Source organism: Ictidomys tridecemlineatus, chromosome 8 (genome assembly GCF_052094955.1).
Source record: "Ictidomys tridecemlineatus isolate mIctTri1 chromosome 8, mIctTri1.hap1, whole genome shotgun sequence".
NCBI lineage: Eukaryota > Metazoa > Chordata > Mammalia > Rodentia > Sciuridae > Ictidomys > Ictidomys tridecemlineatus.
In genome coordinates, this window is record NC_135484.1 from 3,537,312 (window position 1) to 3,556,855 (window position 19,544).

The window sequence follows — 19,544 nt, forward strand, 5'->3', positions numbered from 1 at the left end:
ACAGAAGGGGGACCCTCATTAGCATTCACCTCGCCCCACCTGTCCTGGGCAACAGTAGCAGCAGAGTCATGGGTCCACCATGGGGACTGATGCTACCTTAGCTCTTCCTAGAATTTTCCAGGACTCCTTGTCGTGTCACGACCAGACTGGAATCCCTCCTCACCCATTCCTCCTTCCTCCTGCCAGTCCAGAGAATTTGGATTTCCATTCTGTCTGAGATTTTCTAAACACAGCATTCTGTTTCCAGAACTTACAAAGCATAAAGATGTTTTAAAAAGTTTTTGCAGGGCTGGCAATGTAGCTCAGGAGTGGAGCGTTTGTCTAGCATGTGCCAGGTCCTGTCTTCCAGGCCCAACACCCAAAAAAACGTGGAAAATGTGTTCATTTGTTCAACAAATTCCTTTTTGTGTTTGTGTTTTCATTTAGTAGAGCATTATGGTTATGCACACTATTGGGTTCATTGTGACAAAATCATAGTGCATGGGGTTTTATTCACCCCATTTCAGACCCCGGTGCCCTCCCCTTTCTCCCCCTCTCCCCCACCTATCACCCTTCCTCTACTCTACTTCCTCTCACTCATATATCTTTGGTTGGGGCTATAGTTCTACATAAAGGTAGAAGACTGTGGTATATTTAGGCATGCACATAGAGTGGTTTTGGTGAATTCATTCTGTATTCCCTCCCTGTTCCCATCTCTCCTCTTTCCTTCTAGATCTCTTACTCCTTATATCTTGTGATATCCACCTAAAATAAGGGGGGACCCTTATTTTGCTCTAGCTTTTGCATATGGCTTATTTCACTTGACATGCTGTTCTTCATTTCCACCCATTTACTGGCAAATGCCATAATTTCATTCTTCTTTATAACTGAGTGACACTCCGTGGTGTATATACGTACACCACATTTTCTTACTCCATTCATTTGTCTACAGGCACCCTGGACTGGTTCCATAGTTTGAATATTGTGACTTGACTACTACAAACATTGATGTGCCTATATTCCTACTGTATGCTGATAAATATCGAAGAATGGGGTTGCTGGGTCATATAGTAAGCAGTTAGTTCCATTCCAGGTTTTTTGAGGACCCTCCACACTGCTTTCCAGAGTGTTTGTACTAATTTTCAGTCCCACCAGCAATACGTGAGTTTCCCCCGCATCCTCTCCAACATTTGTTATTATTTTTATTCTTGATAATTGCTATTCTGGCTGAAGTGAAGTGAAATCTCAGTGTTGTTTTGCTCTGCATTTCCCTGATGGCCAGGGATGTTGAACATATTTTTATATATTTGTTGCCATTTGTGTTTCTTCTTTTGAGAAATGTCAGTTTAGTTCTTTGGCCAATTTATTGATCAGGTTATTTTATTTTTAATCATTTGATTTTTATTTTATTATTTTATCTTATGTTATTTGGTGGTAAGCTTTTTGAGTTCTTTATAGGTCTGGACACTAGCCCCCTTGGGAGGAGTAGCTGGCCACCATTTCCTCCCATGCTAGGGGCTCTCTCTTAAGCTCTCTTTGCTGGCGCCCAGCGAACTCTAGTGGCTGGAGAAGCGGTAACAGGAGACTCTCAGCAGGACCAGTTGCCCTTCCGACAGGAGCGGGGCTGGGGGAGGCCGGCTTCCCGCGCCCCTAGAGGCCACAGCGCAGCCTCAGTCTGGCCTCAGGGAAGGTCTGGTGGCGCTGGCGGATCTGGCCTCAGGGAAGGTCTGGTGGCGCTGGCGGATCTGGCCTCAGGGAAGGTCTGGTGGCGCTGGCGGATCGGAAAGGTAGCAGAATACAACAATTACTAATTGGGCATTATGTAAAATTGTGGATGTGTAACCCACGTGATTCTGCAATCTGCATTTGGGGTAAAATTGGGAGTTCGTAACCCACTTCAATCTAATGTATGAAATATGATATGTCAAGAGCTTTGTAATGTTGTGAACAACCAATAAAAAAAAAAAATTAAAAAAAAAAAGAAGTGCGCTTCTGCCGCCAACACGACGATGCACCAGGAGCAGCGGGGGGCTGCAGGGGTGGGCGCCCGATGTTCCCTGACCAGGGGCTCTCTGGAGGGCCCCAGGGGAGGGATGGCCAGTCTAACGGCATGCGAGGGAGGGCGACGGGGAGAAAAGCAGGCCCTGAAAACCATTGTGTCCTTTCTTCCCCCAACCAGGGCTTGCAGTCAAATCAGCCCAGTCCTGCTTTGTGCCAAGACACAGGCTGAACCCCGAGGGCAGCAGCTCGCCTGGGCCACCGACAGGAGGGGCTCACAGAGGGTCCCTTTCTGTGACCCACGCGCACGGGGCGGGGCGGCGGCACGCGGGGCAGCAGCACGCAGGGCAGCAGCTGGCTAAATCACAAATATTAACTCAAAGTATGCAACACGGAGCTCGGACGGGGCCCTCCTCGGTAATTAGCTGACAGTGGGCTGCAGGGGTCACCCCAGGCCCAAACTTAGATGCCCCCGTGCGAATGGGTCTTGGCGGACCAGCATTTCCAGGGGTGGGAGCCAACCTGGGCGGGCACTGGAGAGAAAGGAGCCTGGGGTCTGCTTTTCCCACCAGTTGAATGACACCTGACTTGCACTGTGAGCAGGTGGTGGTCACATGGCTTCATGGTTTCCCGAACGTTCTCCCGAGCAGCACTAAGGACACAAGGCAAAGGGAAGAACCCTGTGCCCGGATTTGCCCAGCGCCGCCGACTCTGCTCCCAGCTCTGGGGCTCACCACTCCTCAGCACAGCCATGCGCCGGCTGGCCCTAGTGACTTCCAAGAGCAAACGGAGTCGCCACCTGGCTGTAAACCAATTCTTCCCTGCTGAGAAATATTTACTAAAGTCACACTTCTCCCAGTGTGGAGAGGAGCTTCTTGTCCCCTCTTCCACGACACTGGTGGACCTGAGGGAAAGCACGCACTTTGCCGGGAACATGGACCTTCCCTCCCGGTTAACTGATCCTGCAGGTCGCTTCACCAGGGAACTCAATTCCCTGCCCGGACTCCATGGGAAGTCATGCTTGCCATGGTTTAGATGTGAGGTGTCCCTCAAAAGCTCATCTGTGACACAGTGCACAAAGGTTTGGAGGTGAAATGATTGGGTTCTGAGAGAATTAACCCCGTCAGGGAACTGAAACCTGATAGGGATTCACTGGGTGGTACCTGTAGCAGGTGGGGTGTGGCTGGGGGAGGGGGATCACTGGGGTGTGATTTGGGGTTTATATTTTGTGCAATGAGAGGCGCTCTGTCTGCTTCCTGGGGCAATGTGTGATGTCCCGAGCTACCTTCCTCCACCATACTCCTCTGCCATGATGTTCTGCCTCACCTGGAACCCCAAGGAATGGAGCCATCCTCCTGTGGACTGAGACCTCTGAAACCGTGGGCTCCCCAAAAAACTTTCCTCATCTATATTGTTCTTGTCAGATCTTTTGGTCACCGCAGCAAAAATCTGACTGAAACAACACCACATAGTGACACCCCCTGACCATGAAGCCCCCAAACCCACACTGCACTAGAATTCTGGGTGTAGTGGAGGGGTTGGAGTCCAAACAGCAACCAGTTACCTGGCCTACTCCAGGTTTGGGGGAGGCATTGAAGAGTGCAAGTACATTTTTGATGGTTTCATTTTAAAAAGCCAGGCAGACCAGCAAATACCTGGTGTCCCCATTGAAGTCAGAATCACAGCGGGGGAGGAGTGGGGGATCTGGCAGGCACCCTGTGGCTGGCAGCTGAGCTACTCCGCGGGGGCGGGGCCTGGAATGTTGATGGTCCCATAGCAACCCCAGGGCCTCAGAGGCCACACTGGTGAGGGAGGCCATGGCTAAGGATTTGGAGCCAGAATGTAAGTGGACATCAGGCATTTGTGTTTGGCTTCTGACGTTTGTCTGAGGTGTACCTAGGAACCAGTTTCTCTGAGTCTGTTTTGAAAAGTGAAGTCTCTCTTGTGGCTGCAAATCAGCTCCAGGAACACTGGTGTCGGGATGTGTTGTCTTCTCAGATCCCAGAATGACAGGCCGAGAGAGGCAGATGTGTGGGGTGCCTGTGAGTGTGTGTGTGAGTGTGTGTGTGTGAGTGTGTGTGTGTGCAGGCAATCTGGCCCTGTCTGGGAGGAGGGGCTGGAGGGGCAGACTTCTAGATGCTAGTTCTAGACTGCAGGACACTCCCTGTGCATGTCACCAACCTGAGTGTGGCCCAGTCTGTTACCACTGTTTACCGGTGACGAGTCCTTGCTTCCCCAAATGCTGAAGCATAACACCGGAGAAGCACGCAGAGGCAAGAGTAGAGTGGACAGTGGAAGCTTTATTAAAGGCACTTTGCAGCTTTGAAGTGCAGCGGTGGGCAGTTTGGGGAGGCAGCTGCCCTCTGGACGGACATTGGGCCGTATGTAAGTATCTGTGCCCCCATCCTCACCTGTGAAGGGGATCACAAGGTCACCACCTCCAGGGCTGCTTTAGAGCCACGCTGTCAAAGGCAGCCTGCAGCCTCAGAGGCCATGTTTGTCTTTCACCTAAGAGTAAGGAAGCTCCAGCCTTCCTCCCATAACCTTGGGAGGCTGGGAGGCCTCTCTCCTCCCACGTGCCGTGGCCCTGGGGTGAAACTTGCTCTTGCTGATTCCCAGTTCCACACGTCTTCCCCCCTCTGCTGTCTGTGGCTCACACCAGACGTGAACGCAGCATGCCCGGCTTCTGTGCAGTGTCCCAGTGTACTCCTTTCCTCTACTGCTGTATCAAGTTCCCCAAACGGTGACTTCAAATGGCGCCGATGCATAGGATTTGCATTCTGTGGCTGCAGGTCTGCATGAGCTGGGTGGGCCTCTGCTGACGTCAATGTACTGTAGGGTGTGCTCACCTCTGGACCCTGGGGAGGAATTCCCCCAGGCCGTGTGCACTGTGGCATCCCCCAGCTCCACAGTGGCTGCCTTCTCCCCATCCTGGAGGGCCCTCTGCCCAGCATCTTCCCCTCCTGTTGGGATCTCTGAAGTCCCTCTTAGCCCACTCTCCCTGTGACTCCAGCCAGAGAAAACTCTTTGCTTTTAGGGACTTGTGTGATGAGGATGGGCCTGCCCAGATGGTCTTGGGCCATCTATTTTAAGGCCCATCACCTAAATCAAATCTGCAAAGTCCCCTTCTGTGACGCTGCAGTCCGAGTTTGCCATTCTTACCCCCCCCTCCGCTGGGGCTTTCTGCCTTCCACACTCTCAGCTGTGTCCCCCCCCCAGCAGGACTGCTGTAGGACTTTGTTTTCCGACACATACAGTGCAGTGTACAGCACCCTGTAGGTTTTTCTATCATTACTTAAAATGTTACAGTGCTTCTTTTCTACATTGATTACATGAAGCAATGGCTGTTCAGTTTTTCTGAAGATTATAATGCAAATAAAGTTCCTTCCCTTGAGGATTTGTCAAAATGTTTGCAGATCCATGTGTAAAGGCAGAGTGTGACCAGGTCACAGTTCTGATGCTGTCTGGGATTTGGGAAAGGTCAAGCAGCCTGCACAGATTCTCTAAGGAATTCAGAGCACACAGGGCACCAGAGAGGACCTACTGCCCACTGTCCCCGAGGCTCCTTGGCTCTCCTCTGGCTGGGCCTGCAGGTTACGGTCTCCAGAATTCTCTTAATTATTTCCACTAACTTGCCCCCAGCGTGTTTGCTAAGTGCAGGGTAGAGGGAATGAGGACATTCTTGGAAGAGACCAGTGAGAATCTCGGTGGATCCCAGGGTTCACAGAGGCCAGACAACAGAGGCCGCGATCTGTAATGATGGTGACTTTCAAGACCTCTTGTCTCCACCTTGAAGCATAAGCAGAATTTCTAAACTAAAGACACTCTGTCTAAAAATGTTAGCTGCTAAATTGTCGGAAATGTTTAATGAATCTAAACCTTATCCAAAAGCCTACTACTGTGTTTTCCTAAATCAACACACATTCAAAAAGTCTCTACATGTTTTCAGATCATTTGTAAAATACTCACTTTCATTTTTTGCTGTCCAGGGTATGCAAAAGACAATGTTTTCAGTAAGGACAGTATTGTAACATCCAGGGCCAGGATGGAGCGTGTGGTCAGTAGTGTGGGAACTTGTCAGAGAGCCATGGAATCTGGATCCTCCAAGTGTTACTGCAGTTGACTCCAAACCTGTGCTAATAGGAAGGTGACTGTGCTGATTAGCTAGCTGAAGGCTTCCAGTCCCTTCTGAAAACTTCTGGATAAACTGAAGGGAGGATAATGTGCATTCAAGTGGCCTCTCCCCATTTCCCGTGGACCTGACGTAGCTCGTCTCCCTGCCTTGTGGGTCGGTGCCTCTGAAGAACCACAGTGAGACATTGAAACCTTGTTCTGTTAGTTAGTAAATGACCTGTTCATAAATGGTGTCTCTGGGGGCTGGGGCTGGGGCTCAGTGGTCGAACACATGCGAGGCCCTGGGTTCAATCCTCAGTATCACATACAAATAAATTTTTTAAAAAATAAAGGTATTGTGTCCAACTAAAAAATAAATATTAAAAAATGTGTATAAATGGTGTCTTTGAGGTACCGTGCTGGTCAACAGAGACCGTCAGGGTTGGCAGCATTTGCTCCAATATCCAGCCCTAGTGGCCCTCACAGCGGGGACAGTGGACAGTGTGGGGAGGCTGGGCCCTGGCTTGGGCATGTCCTGGAGCAGGGCAGAATTTTGAAGAGCTCCATCGTCTCTTGGCTCCCTGCTGTGTATCGTGGGGCACAACTGGCCTCAAGAGATGGCACCCATCCTGGGACTCCCAGAGCTCAGAGGCTGTCCCAGAAGAGGGTGAGAGGCTGTGGGTGGGAAGCTGTGGCTGCTCAGAGACAGGAGGCTGAGCCAAGGAATGTGGGCAGTGCCCGGGACCTTCCTCCTTCCTTCAACCACAGACACTGGATCTGGCCACAAGAAAAGTGAGCCTGGAAGTGATTCTGTCCCCAAAGCCTCCAAGCACTCAGCTGGCCAACACCTGTCTCAGCCCCGGTGATGTTCCCAAGGAGGGGCCCAGGCCGCGCTCGGGTGCAGAGGCTGCTGTCCGTGGGCATTTGTCACACAGCAGGGAATCTGTGGCTGCCCCTGGTGTTTTTTTCTGGCCTCATTTTTTCTCTTGGGTGAAAATAGGGACCACAGTGCACCCTGACTTCACAGGCAAAGATCTCCATTAGACTGGGCACAGATGTGGGGTGCATGTAGCTCGGGCCTCAGAATGTGCCCGCCTGCCCGCTTTGCTCGGGGCAGTCCTGGCACAGAGCAGAGGGGTCTGTGTGGGCGAAGGCTGTGTCTGAGACCGGCTGCCCTACAGTGCTCGTCCGGACCTGGCCCCTCTCCACGCTGCTCACTGATCCTCCTCACAATGGAGAGGAGCCGTTTGCAGGGGGGCTTGTGGTGGAGACGAGGTTGTGCAGGCTCAGGTGGCCTCGAGGACTCAGCGAGCCTGCTTGGCATCCGTGGCTGCGGGAGCACCGAGGTCCCAGTCTTGCTGTGCAAGTGAACATTTTCTTAGCAACTCCTGAGAGTGCTCCAAGGTGGTGGTGCTACCATCTAGGGGCGCTGGGTTCGGTGCCTCTGTTCAGCAAAGAATTGAAGAGCAGGGCACAGAGATGGCAGCAAGAAGGAGGTTTACTGAGAAGGGACAGAGCTACAGAGACAGACTTCTCGGAAGAGAAGCCCAGAGCTGGAAAACCAGTTCGGGGTGGGTTTGAGCCCCCCCCCCCCCCCCCCCCCCCCGTCTCCCTCTGTGGACATCAGGTTACACAGCGTTCCAGAAAAAAGCCCTCTTTCCTCATGTTGAGGGGGAACACATTGAAGGACAGATCTGGGCGACTCAGGGTCTGTCAGAGTGTTTAGTGTCGTAGACCTTTAGCAAGATTGGGTTCGAGGCTGGAGCATCTACTCTGTCTTTCTTTACCCAAAGTGATTCCATTGGGAGGTTAGTCAACCGTATTGAGTTAGATGATTCTCTTGACTTTGCAGAGGAAGAAACTGAGGTTCAGAGAGTCCATTTGCTATTTCTGCACTCATGTGGTTAGGAATTGGCTAAAAACTAGGTCTTGCCATGATTTCTGTCCTGGGCCAGGTTCTTGATCGGAGCCCTCTCAGGGGGCAGGTGAGGAGCAGGGCTGTGTGGAAGGAGTCAGGGCACTTTTCACATGTCCACGGGTTTTACTTTTGGGATCAGGAGAAGAAGGATGAATGGCCTTTCGGTCACTCAGTGTGGTGAGGTGTCCTGAGAATTTTAGGGAAAACATGTTCTTGGTGTGTCTCCTGGCATGTCACGTGAAGCACGTTAGAGGAGAACCTTGAAGCATCATCCTGAGAATTGTAATAAGACTTTTAACCTTTCCTTCCGGAACCTTTGCTAATATTATGAGAAATACTTTGTCAAATTAAAACACTCTGCCTTCCTCTTTCTTGGCCTGGCAGGCTCCTCTGGAACTGGCAGCCCCGGGCCGCTCTCTGCTGCCCCTCCTGAGTCAGGGCACAGGTTTCTTGACGGCAGGGTGCAGCCAGGTGCCACTTTTCCTTGTCTCCCTGTAGACCCCTCTTCGGGGCATGGGCTGTGCCAGCTCAGCCGTGCACAGGGCCGTTTCACCGTGGCACTGAGAGTGAGACTTGTTGTCCTCCCTGAACAGTCTACCTCAAGTGGAGACACTGTGAGACCCCGGGCGTGAAGACGCTGGGCGACCTCAGGAAGCTTCTGCACCGACTGCAGCGAGAGCACAAGGAAGACGTCTTGCTCTACACCTCAGGCCACCTCAATCCCAGCAGGCTCTACCGGCCGCCCGAGACCCACCTGCCCGCCTGGTGCGGCACCAGCAGGCCAAAGGGGGAAGCGGCCTCTGCAGTGGGAAGGCCACCCGACAGGAATGTCGCCAAGATGAAAGATGCTTGGGCTCATTTTACCATCAACACAGCTCTGCTCCCCGATGAGGTCAGAAACCAGCGGCTGTTCAGGTACCTGAACCCCCAGGCGCGGGCCTCCCACACTTGCAGAGAGGACTCTACTCCCAGGCAGGGAGAGAAGGCGGACAGGGGCACGGGCTTTCCTGAAGGACGCAGGAGAGAGGAGCTCCGGCTGCCCCAGATGAAGGTGCTGAGGTGCCGAGAGCCAGGGTCCAGCCGCAGCTGCACCCTGACGGCGCCAGGCCCGGACGAGTACCAGTACATCAGCTCCTACCTGGCCGGCATAACCAAAGCCGACAGGTACCAGAAGTTCTTGAGTTTCCAAAAGCAAGTTCTGGCAAAGCAAGATCTACTGAAGAGTGATTTCACAGGGGCCAAGGTGGCAGCGGGCCATGAGAAGAAGTTGGAGGAGGTAAGAAGGGCCACTGCAGCGCTGTCCACCCAGGGCTGCGACAGGAGGACCCCGCGGGCTGAGGCTCATCGTCAGCTCTTTTACATTTCCAGGTGTTGAGAAAATCCACAGGGTCAGCAGATGCTGACAGTCGGGTGAAGTGGAAGGCTAAACGTGGACGTGGGGACACTGGAGGCAAGGTCACAATCCGAAGCATTAGATGCTATGTGGCCATGATGGGACATCCACTGTAGGACAGCAGCGGGATCCAGGGACAGCTGGATCCACCGTCAGTGGAAGGGTGTGAGGGGCCAGGGGGAGGGACCAGGCAGAGGGTGGATGTGGCTGTCCTAGGAGGAGGGTGGGATGGTGACTCAGGCAGCTCTCCTGAGGGAGAGAGCAGGGCAGGAAGGCCGTGGGTCCCCCTGTGAAATAGCTGGGGGCTGGGCCTGAGTGTCGCAGGGGCACAGTGGACCCCTGAGGCAGGGTGCAAGGAGGGGCAGGAAAAGGAAACCGAGAGCAGACCAGAGAGAGGCTCCAGGGCAGGTCCTCAGCAGCTGCGGGCAAGGTCAGGGGTCTTGGTTGGCCACCGGCTCTGCTGAGACCAGGCTCTGGGAGGTGGCAGCTGTGCCCTTCTGATTCCTCAACCCGAGAAACGATTTGGAGAGTACAGAGAAGACAACCTGACCCTCTGTTTGTCCCCAGAAACTCCAGAAAATATGCACGTGCCCCCCGCAAGAGCTCAGCAGGCTGCAGGTCTTAGGAGAAGTGTTTGAAGATGTTTGCAACAGTTCTTTGATATTTGGCGACATCTTAAAAGAAGTTAAGGTAACAGATACATACTTTTTTTCATAATAACAATGAGAACTATGTGTGAAGTTCTGCATCCTTGAACCATCTCATATCTCCCAGAAATCCTGCCCTGTTGAAGGTCCCCATTCTCCAGAGAGACACCCTTCCCTGAGACTCCAGACTGCAGGTCCAGGCCATAGCACCCAGTTAGCTCTTAAGCCCATGCTTGTTTGTTTTTCCAAATTCTTTCTGATTAATTATAGTACAACATACGTGGCACATGAACTTCTGTGATTGCCCAAGTGCTATTTTACACAGAGCCCTTATGTAATGACAAAACTGCTGTGACTTCATGATGAAAGGCCCCTCAGTGGCACCCAAGCTGAACTTGGCTTGCTTCAGGAACACGCTGCTCTCTAACATCCCTAATGAGTAGGGATGCTCAACAGTAGAGCTATGGTGGTGTGTTCTACAGAGATGCCCTGGTTGCCAGAAAGCTCACCTCAGGCTGCAGGACAGGATTTCTGTATGGCACGAGATCATGTTGTTTTGTGATACATATTGAAATGCTCAGTAGTTTAGACTCAAATTTGTTTCAAAGACTACTAGGCCTTATACTTTTTAGTGCATGTGGTTTAATACACTGTAGGATTTAAGGCACTATAGGATTTAATGCACTGTAGCATTTTATGTACTTTTGTTCTTTAATTATCTAAATGGACATCCTTAACCTCGGTATTGTTTATATCTTATGAAACAAGCCTTGCTCCGTAGCCTGGCCTCCTAACTCATGTCCAGTGGATGTCTCTGTGTGTGCAGGATGAATATGAACTCTACATGACCATACTCCTGTGCTCCCGGCCCACGGAGCAGTACGAGGTAACTGTCCACCTGGAGACACCCACCGAGCCTGCCTGGGCATGCTCCACCTTCCACCGCCCTAGAAAACATCCAGGGCCCCAGGAGCACTGTGTGTTCCCACGCAGTTCACCCCAGCTGGCCCCTTCGTTAGGGAAGAGCTCCATACCAGCTGCAGGATGCTGTTGGTAATGGGCTTCCTTTAGATGGACACAGCCTGGGTGGGTTCCCCAGGCACTGGGGTTGGAGGACACTGTGGGGGAGGTTAAAAGGGTGCCACTTCAGTGACCGCCGGAGCACCCACAGTAGTTCTGCTGGGTACTGCAAGGAGTGCCACGCGGCCCGCCTGGCCCAGCCACAGTGGCTGTCGCCTCCTGTGGTGGCTTCCTAGGCGGTCTGTCAGAGTTGGGTTGAATGTGCGTTGGTTGTAGTAGGAAATCTGTGCTACAGGAACAGCCATCACTTGTAAAATCTCAGAGTGTCACACTGTGGCTCTGGTGTCTTGGCATTTTGAATTTGGTGAAGTTTAAAACTCGTGTCTGGCATTTTCACAATGAGGAGATGCAGTTTCTCTCTTTGCACATAAAAACTCGCAGCATAGAAGGAGGTCAGTTCTGATTTCCTCCGCGGGACACTCACACTCTGTGGCCGCTCCTCCAAGCCCTTTCATGCTGTGCGGATTTGTCTTTCAGGATTGAGCAAGGCCTCCTTGAGCTGCCTGTCCCTTACTTTTCAAGGTTGAGTAGAAAAGGGTCAGTTGTGTCCACATTGAGTCAAACATCAGGGTGAAAGAATTCCCAGGCTTCCAGGCTCTAGATCTTTCTATTCCTGAGAACCTGGCCAAGGTCTCTGCCGCTCTGCCTTTGAGCACAGCACTGACTGAGTTACGATGGTCCCCACTGACTGAAGAAATGCCCGGGGGCTGGTGACAGCACACCAAAGGCCTTTGTTCAGCATGTCCTCCCCCCACACAAAGCAACCTGGGAACCCCCTGCCATTTAAAAACTTTCTTAGGAAAATAAAACATTAAAATAGCTTTTACAAAGGCGTTTAACCACAAGTTCACTTGACCAGGATGTCCTCCCCCAGTATCCCATCTCTCGGGTCCTCCTGCTGGACCTATTTTAACTAGAATCCATGTTCTGACCCAGGGCATCTGGGATGCACAGTAAGTCAAAGGGACCTTCTCTGCCCTTCCTGGGTGAGCCTCACCCTCTCTGTGCCTTGCCCTCCCAGACTTACCTGGCTGAAGCGAAAGAGCTAGAGAAGAGTCCCGTGCAGAGAGGGGATATTGACCAGGCCAGGGAGGAGCTGAGGAAACTCGTGAAGGCCACCAGAGCGGCCCTGGAGCACCACAACAAGTGAGCCCTGCAGATGCGCGTCCATCTGGGCTGGGTGACCTTCCTTACCACGGTCTGAAAGCCGCGTGACTCGCACACGTCTGAATTTTGGTCTGTGTTGTTGGGTGTGACGTGGTGCCTGAGACAGCATGATTCCTGGCCTGTGCCCAGCTGTCCCAGTGTGGCCGGATATTCTGCCCACTGTGGTTTCCATGGGGGGAGGGCTCTGAAGGGGTCTCATCTCTTCCCGGCTGGCCCCGGAAGACTTGCTCTCAGGTGTGACCTGTGGCTGCACCCTCTTTCTCACCTGTGTGCTCCTCCAGGGACAGACAACAATCAGATGGGATCTATTGCTTGCAAGGAGTTAAAAAAAAAAAAAGATTAAAACAAAACCGAGGTCACCAAATGTCCTCAGGAAGGCAAACTCCCACCGCGACCGCGCCGTCGGCCCTTGCCTTTGCTCTGGTCTGTCTGAAGGCCTCTCTCACTGTGTGGCACTAAGTTCTCGCCCTTCCCAAGGGCCCAGGGGACTTGGCCGTGGGTTCACAGCAGGCCTTTGACAGGAGCCCTCTCCAGCTGGCCCTTAGCTGCATGCCGAGGCGCCGACCCGTGGCTGGGTCACAGGAAGCTGTCTCTCCTGAGCAGTAGGGTTAGGCTCAGGTGTGCACCTCAGGCCAGATACAGAGGAGGCGACTCAGCCAAACCCATGAAATGACACCAGAAGGTTGTGACTTAGAATCCAAAGGGCGGTGGGCAGCATGCTTGCAGGGCCACAGGGGCCATCGGGACACGCGTGCCCCACTGCTGGGCAGGGGACTTCATATGGATCCAGAGCATGACCCAAGTCACCCACGGAGGCCTGCACAGGGAGCCCTGGTGCAGGGTTCAGGGCTGCAGCCCAGGTTCTGTGGGGTCCCAGCGACTGAGAGAAGGTCACCGTGGCACACCTTCAGGGTGTGGGACAGAGACTGGTCATATAGGTCATTTCTGCCGTCCCATAGGAGTCAGGCACCAGGAGGCTGTGAGACAGATACCTGGGCAGACCTGTGGAGGAACTGGGAGGAGGTGGAGAATGGGGTGCTGTGTCCCAGCTGAGCCAGCCCTGCTGCTCTGGTGACAAGGAAACTTTGCACCAAAAACAAAGTACAAAGAGGTTACTGAGGTCTCTCCCCCTCCTCCCCCTCCCCCTCCTCCCCCTCCCCCTCCTCCTCCTCCTCCTCCTCCTCCTCCTTCAAATCTTTATATCTATTTTTAGTTCAAACATAGTGGAATTTAACTTGTGACTGTGAGGTATGACATATGCAGAACGTCTATTCCTGCATCAGTAGGTGCTGCCCTGATTGGCTGTTTGCCTCAGCGTGTAAAATGTTAGTGGTTTTATTTTTATTGTTTGCCTTCTTTCTTAGCAATTGAAGTCCAGGATAACATCAAGCACCACAGAAAACCCTGTGTTAAGTTGACCTGTTCTAATGTGCATGCAGAATCACATCGGTCACACATCCACATTTTTACATAATGCCATATTAGTAACTGTTGTATTCTGAAATTTGTATTTGGGGTAAAAATGGGAGTTCATAACCCACTTGAATCTAAAGTATGAAATATTATATGTCAAGAGCTTTGTAATGTTTTGAACAACCAGTAAAAAAATAAAAAACTAATGTGCATGCAGTCCTGGGGAAAAGGCTCTCCTACTTGGTCAGCCTGGGACTCTGCTTCATAGACACCTTTCATTCTCTTTTGTGTTAGAAAGTCAGGTGATAACCATTTTATTTCTCAGTAGAAAGAAGACTTGTGGTATAAAGTAGATAGAAGGAACAAAGTATCAATGAAGCTCTCACCGTTCACTTTCTTTAACTTATCAATTTGTAGACTCAGAGATGAATTAGAGGTGGAGAACAAACTGCTTCGAATCACTAAGGAAAGATCAGGCAAGTGCGGGGTTCCCACCCACGTCCCCTCTGTCGCCCCTGCCCGTGCCTGACTCTCCTCCGCCCCTTGGTTCCCCCCCAGCCTCCCTGGGGAACACTGTCAGAGGTTCCTGCGGGTCTCCACGACCCCTCGGCTCCCTTTCATGCTCTGTATAGTCTCCTGATGGTCTGCACCATCTGAATGCAAACCTGGAAAAGTCTGTGAGTAGTAATCAACCATTAAACCTTACACCTTGGCCAGAGCACACAAAACAAGATGGTCAATAAACACTTATTGATTACATGAAATGAATTAAATCAAGAATTAAGGAAGGTATACCACGTTTTCAGATCAGATTATTTTTGACATGCTTGGACTTTGAGGTCCATTATAGTTATAAATGATGTATATAATATTGTTAATAATACACAGTACTATTAATGAGAGCCAGATATTAAACACAATAATAGTTTGCCTTCAAAATATATTTCCAGAAGAAACCGAGAAAAAAGTAATTGATGAGGAACAACTTACTCTTACGGAGAAGGTTGAAATTCAGAGATGTGAAATACTCAAGAAATGGGATGAAATTCAAGACCTTGAAAAGCAAATTAAAGCAACACTGGTGCACACTGGAATTTCAGGCATTGCCGAGAATAAGCTTAAAAGCATAGAGGTATGCAATTTGTTTAAATATTTATATTGTTCTTTTGCTTGAGACCTTGATGAATGCATGAAGCAATTTGATTCTGTAACAAGGTATAAAAATACAGTCAAATTTGGTCCAAATGTATTTTTATTTCAGACTTTGTGGCAGATAATTAGAATAATTAAAAACCAGCAGAAACAAAAATGATACAAATGTCATTGAGCTGTCGATGGCCAATACCTGCAGAATCTGTGCAAAAAATGTGCAGTTGGATTCAATATAATCTCTGGCTGTAGAATTTATAAGAATTTCCTCTTGTGGCTATATAGTCACAGATATTTTCCCAGCACTATTTTTTTTCAGTAATTAGAAATGTATGGTATGCAGCTGGTAGTGGTGCTCTAAACTACTCTGGATTCTTAATTAATCATTATCTTGCCTCACTGCCATAATTGCTAATCCTTTCCAACACATTGGCTATCTGTAAGAGCAAGTCTTGATAACCCCCGCCCACCATTTTTCATGATTAACTTGGATATTCTCATTTACAGTACTAACTGATTTTTCAAGTTCTGCTATTAATAAGACTCTGGTATTCCGATTGTGCTTACAATGAATTTATAAATCCACTTGGGAGAAAGTGATAGTTTCACAACATGAATATTCGTATCCAGGATCATTTTAACTTTATTTTATTTATTTCTATGTCTGGGTCTTAAATAATTATTATACTTACTCACATGAATTTATAGGACCTGTTACTATTATAAATGGAAATTTAAAATGTTCCACGTTACACTTGGTGATCGGTTCCTGGTGCGGGTGCTAAGTACCAGTACAGGTGGGCCGTGGGGATGTTGTGCATTTGGCTCCAGGCTCCCACGCTAAAGCTATTATCACAATAAACTGATGACATGAGTTTTTTGATTTCTCAGAGTATATAAAAGTTATGCTTATGCTATATTGTAGTCTATTAAATGTATAGCAGCATTCTCTTTAAAAAATATGGACCTTAATTTTAAAAACTTTATGCTAAAAAGTGCTATTGATTATATGTGCTGTTAATGGTGAAAAAACAGTGCCAATGAACTTGATTGGCACAAGGTTGTTCCAAGCCATCAGTTTGTAAATGAAAAATCAAATATCAATGGAGCACAATAAAAGGAAGCACAAAAATGAGGTATGGCTGCAAGTGTGTGTGTGTGTGTGTGTGTGTGTGTGTATTAAGTTTTGTAAACTGGGCAGGGTTTTTTTTTTAAGTTGCTGAGGCTACTCTTGAACTTGTGATCCTCTTGCCTCAGCTGTCAGAGTCTCTGGGATTAAAACTTTTTTTTTATCTTAAAACTGACAGGTATAAATTATGTGTAAATAAAAATGTAACACTTAGTTTTAATGGTTGAATGTGCTAATCATGCCCAGCTTGTATTTGTAGTTTTATATTGTTTCCAGCCACTGAACAGTAAGGAACCTTACTCTGAATTTCCCTAAGGTTTTAAATTTTTGAAGGATTAATCCCATCTTCTTCAGTTTTTGAAACAGAGGCCAGAGATATTTTTTCTTACCCTCTGTCCTTCATTTAATCATATGATTTTAAGTGTTGTGTTTGAGTACTCTTGAGATGACACCATTTACATAATACTTTTTATTCCATAAATAGAGAAAAATAATTAACCAGCTATCTTGCTTTTAAACCATTTGTCCTTCAGAATGAAGCTATAAGATTGGAAACATCAAATAGGATCCTAAATAAGAAATTGGAAGTAAGTCTTCTTGGTGCCTGAATCAGTGTCATCAGTAGAAGTGATCCCTGGAGTACCCACTTGCCCCGTGTCACAGACAAACAAGAACGCACACTTTCTTCTTCTAGATGACAACTTCCTGTGGTGCTCCAAATATCTGGCTATGCACACAGTATCTTAAAACTGACAGGCGTGAACTGATGTATAAGTGAAAGTGTAGCATGAGTTTTAATGGTAGGATGTGCTAATAATAATGATTTCTCTATTCCATCTACACTTTACCATGCGACATAAGGATTTTATTTGGTGACAAGGAATCTTTTGAACTGACTCCACCTAGCAACTTTGAAGATGTCCCCTAGGGCTGATTAGAACACTTACCTTACATTTGCAAAGCCCTGGCTTCCATCTCCAGGAAGACACACACACACACACACACACACACACACACACACACACACACACATATACACACACACAGAGCTTAACATGCTATAGATCTATTACAGATCTATTATGTGTGTATCTGTCTGGACTGTACACAGTATGAATTAGTATGTTATACCTGATTCTAGAAATGCTGATTTATTTGGATTCAGTTTCATTGCCATCATACATGACGACAGGATTTTAAATTTTTTGTAGGCCAATGAAAACCATCTGAAGCAGTTCATGAGAAAAGAGTAAGATCAGTGAGGAGGAGCAGCAGTGAGTATATCTTCAGGAAAGAGCTGTAACTGTCCTGCTGTCCCAGAACACTCACAGGCTGAGCCCTGAGGAGCACTTGGGAATGCCGACTTCATACTGTTGCAGCTTTTCCTGCTTAAAAGTGCTTAGTCCCAGATTTAAACCTCAGTGTATATGGATGGTTTTTCAATGTCGAGAGCTGAAGAGAGGCAGTGGATTCTCCTGGGCAGGGCCAGGAAAGTGGGGGTGCCTGTGGCTATGGGTGACTTTCTTTCTCAAATTACAAGGATTTTTGTGAAGTTGAATCTGAAAAACCCTATGAATATCCTCCTTTAAAATTTTAAGTTCAAAAGCAAATGGTTGATTTCAGTTGCCTGCTGTAGGTGACTGTGCTTCACATGGCTATTCTTCTGAGACTTGATGTTGCACTTCGATCCAGGATCTGGTACAATTGGAAGTGGAAGAAAACCCTGCGGGTTTAGGCTTATTGGCATCAACAGGGCCCGTTAGGCTCAGTGGTGGCACCCAGTAACTCCGCATGCACTGTCCTTTCCTGAGACCTCCCCCGGTCTCAGTATGGCTGTCTTCAGGGATTAGGTCCATGTTCCAAGGAGGAAGGGAGGGAAGAGGAGGACAGATAACCAAAGACTTCGCATGTGGGGCTTTCAGCTCAATTGAGGGGGACAGTGGTTCTCAGTGACTCCCAACCACACCTCAGTGGCCCGCACGGCCTACCACCCCCTTAGCTGGAAAGGAGGCCAGAAACAGAGGACGCCTCCCTCCCGCTAGGTAGACAGAGAAACCCAGGGGAGAGGGCCCTGGACCGGGATCTCAGCTTCCTTGGTGACTCCTGCTCCTCCTGTGGTGTGGGGGGCCGTGGAAGTCGGGTAACGACAACGTTACGAACTTGGCCCTGGCAGGCTCCTGGCCACTCCGGCAGCAAGAGCGAGTTTCTGAAGGCTGTGCGGACTCTTGGTGGCAAGTCCAGCCCTGCTGTTACGCTGTCCTTCATCTGGAAGATTCGGGTGGGGGCTTGGGGGGATCCAAACACAAGCAGGTCTTCCTTCCATCCAGTGTCTAAACTGTGCTAAAATATTCTTCAAAGGCAGACGATTGCAAAGTCTCATCTGTTTTCAGATAAACGTGCCCTAAAATACAAGTTTACTTTGAAGTGTTCTTTCTTCCTTAATGCATTTTTCTAATCTATTATATTCACTTCTTCTGTATTTTAAGGAAACTTTGGGAATTTATTAAAAAATACACAAAATTAGAAGAAACAGAAAATAACTCTCAAGCAACTGGAGAAGTGACCCATGAAAATTCAGAAGTGTCGTGTGTATAGCAGCCTGGATGTTTTCAGATGGAGAAGTCAAGGGAGAGGCATTCCATTTCGTCCACCTTACCCCAATAAAATTAATGTGTTATAAGTATCCTCTTCAGAGTGTTGATCAATGCATATACACACATGGTCAGTTTTAATTTATGCATATGTGCATAACAATACTAGTTCTGAGAATTTGCTGCTTTTATTTAGTAACTTTCCACTGGAGAAAATACTTTTCAATATTTAAGAATAAAAAATCTTTCTGTGTCATATTAGGGGGGATCAAATTTGTCAATCTAAAAATAATTGCTTATCTGCCAACAGTTTTTTTAACATGTAATACAGTGTAGTGGTGCTCTAATTTATATTCATTTAATTAAGTAACCTTTATGAATTGGAAGTGATGGCTGCTCTTCAAATGTCAGGACTCTGGTTTGAGCTTGGCACACGGGCATCTTGGTTGGCCGGGACCTTCAGCCCCACCCTGGGACTTGGGGTTCGTTTCTCCTCTTTGTCTTTGATCTGGTCTAACTTCTAGAGCTGGAGGTTAAATTGGAATCCTTCGGACAACCAAAGGTGGTGACCTTGGAGTTCAGATGTCGGTGGTGAGACATGAGTCCTAACTTGGAATAGTGGGAGAGAGAGAGAGAGAGAGAGAGAGAGAGAGAGAGAGAGAGAGAGAGAGAGAGAGAGAATGGGGAGCAGGCTTGTCAGGAGGGTGTGCTCCAACAGTGCTCTGAGAACCACGAGCTCTTCCTGGCCATGACTCACCTCTGCTTAAGAGGCAAATTGGTGGCAGTTTTTGCCACGTGTAGACATCAACCGGGCTTTCTTAGTAGTGTTTTCTATATTCCAGTTACTTTCCGTTGGTCACTTCGTCCTCTGGGATCCTGCTAATAGGATGTCTCTCCTTACACAGGGGAGACCTGCAGCTTGAGGCAGGGACTCGGTTCCCTAGAGTGCCCTCTAAGGGACAGGGCT

The 19,544-nt window shown here is 48.9% G+C and overlaps 1 protein-coding gene across 1 annotated transcript; it reads left to right on the forward strand.

The window, feature by feature from the left end:
- Positions 1-3,770: 3,770 nt before the first annotated feature.
- C8H6orf118 (chromosome 8 C6orf118 homolog) lies at positions 3,771-18,669 on the forward strand. Its single transcript, XM_013356883.3, is given in 11 exon segments — positions 3,771-3,819; positions 8,602-9,284; positions 9,969-10,091; positions 10,875-10,934; positions 12,150-12,274; positions 14,126-14,184; positions 14,659-14,840; positions 16,520-16,573; positions 17,198-17,230; positions 17,232-17,260; positions 18,473-18,669. Coding segments are annotated over 11 exon segments (1,482 nt in total). The 5' UTR covers positions 3,771-3,794; the 3' UTR covers positions 18,582-18,669.
- The last annotated feature ends 875 nt before the right edge of the window (positions 18,670-19,544 follow it).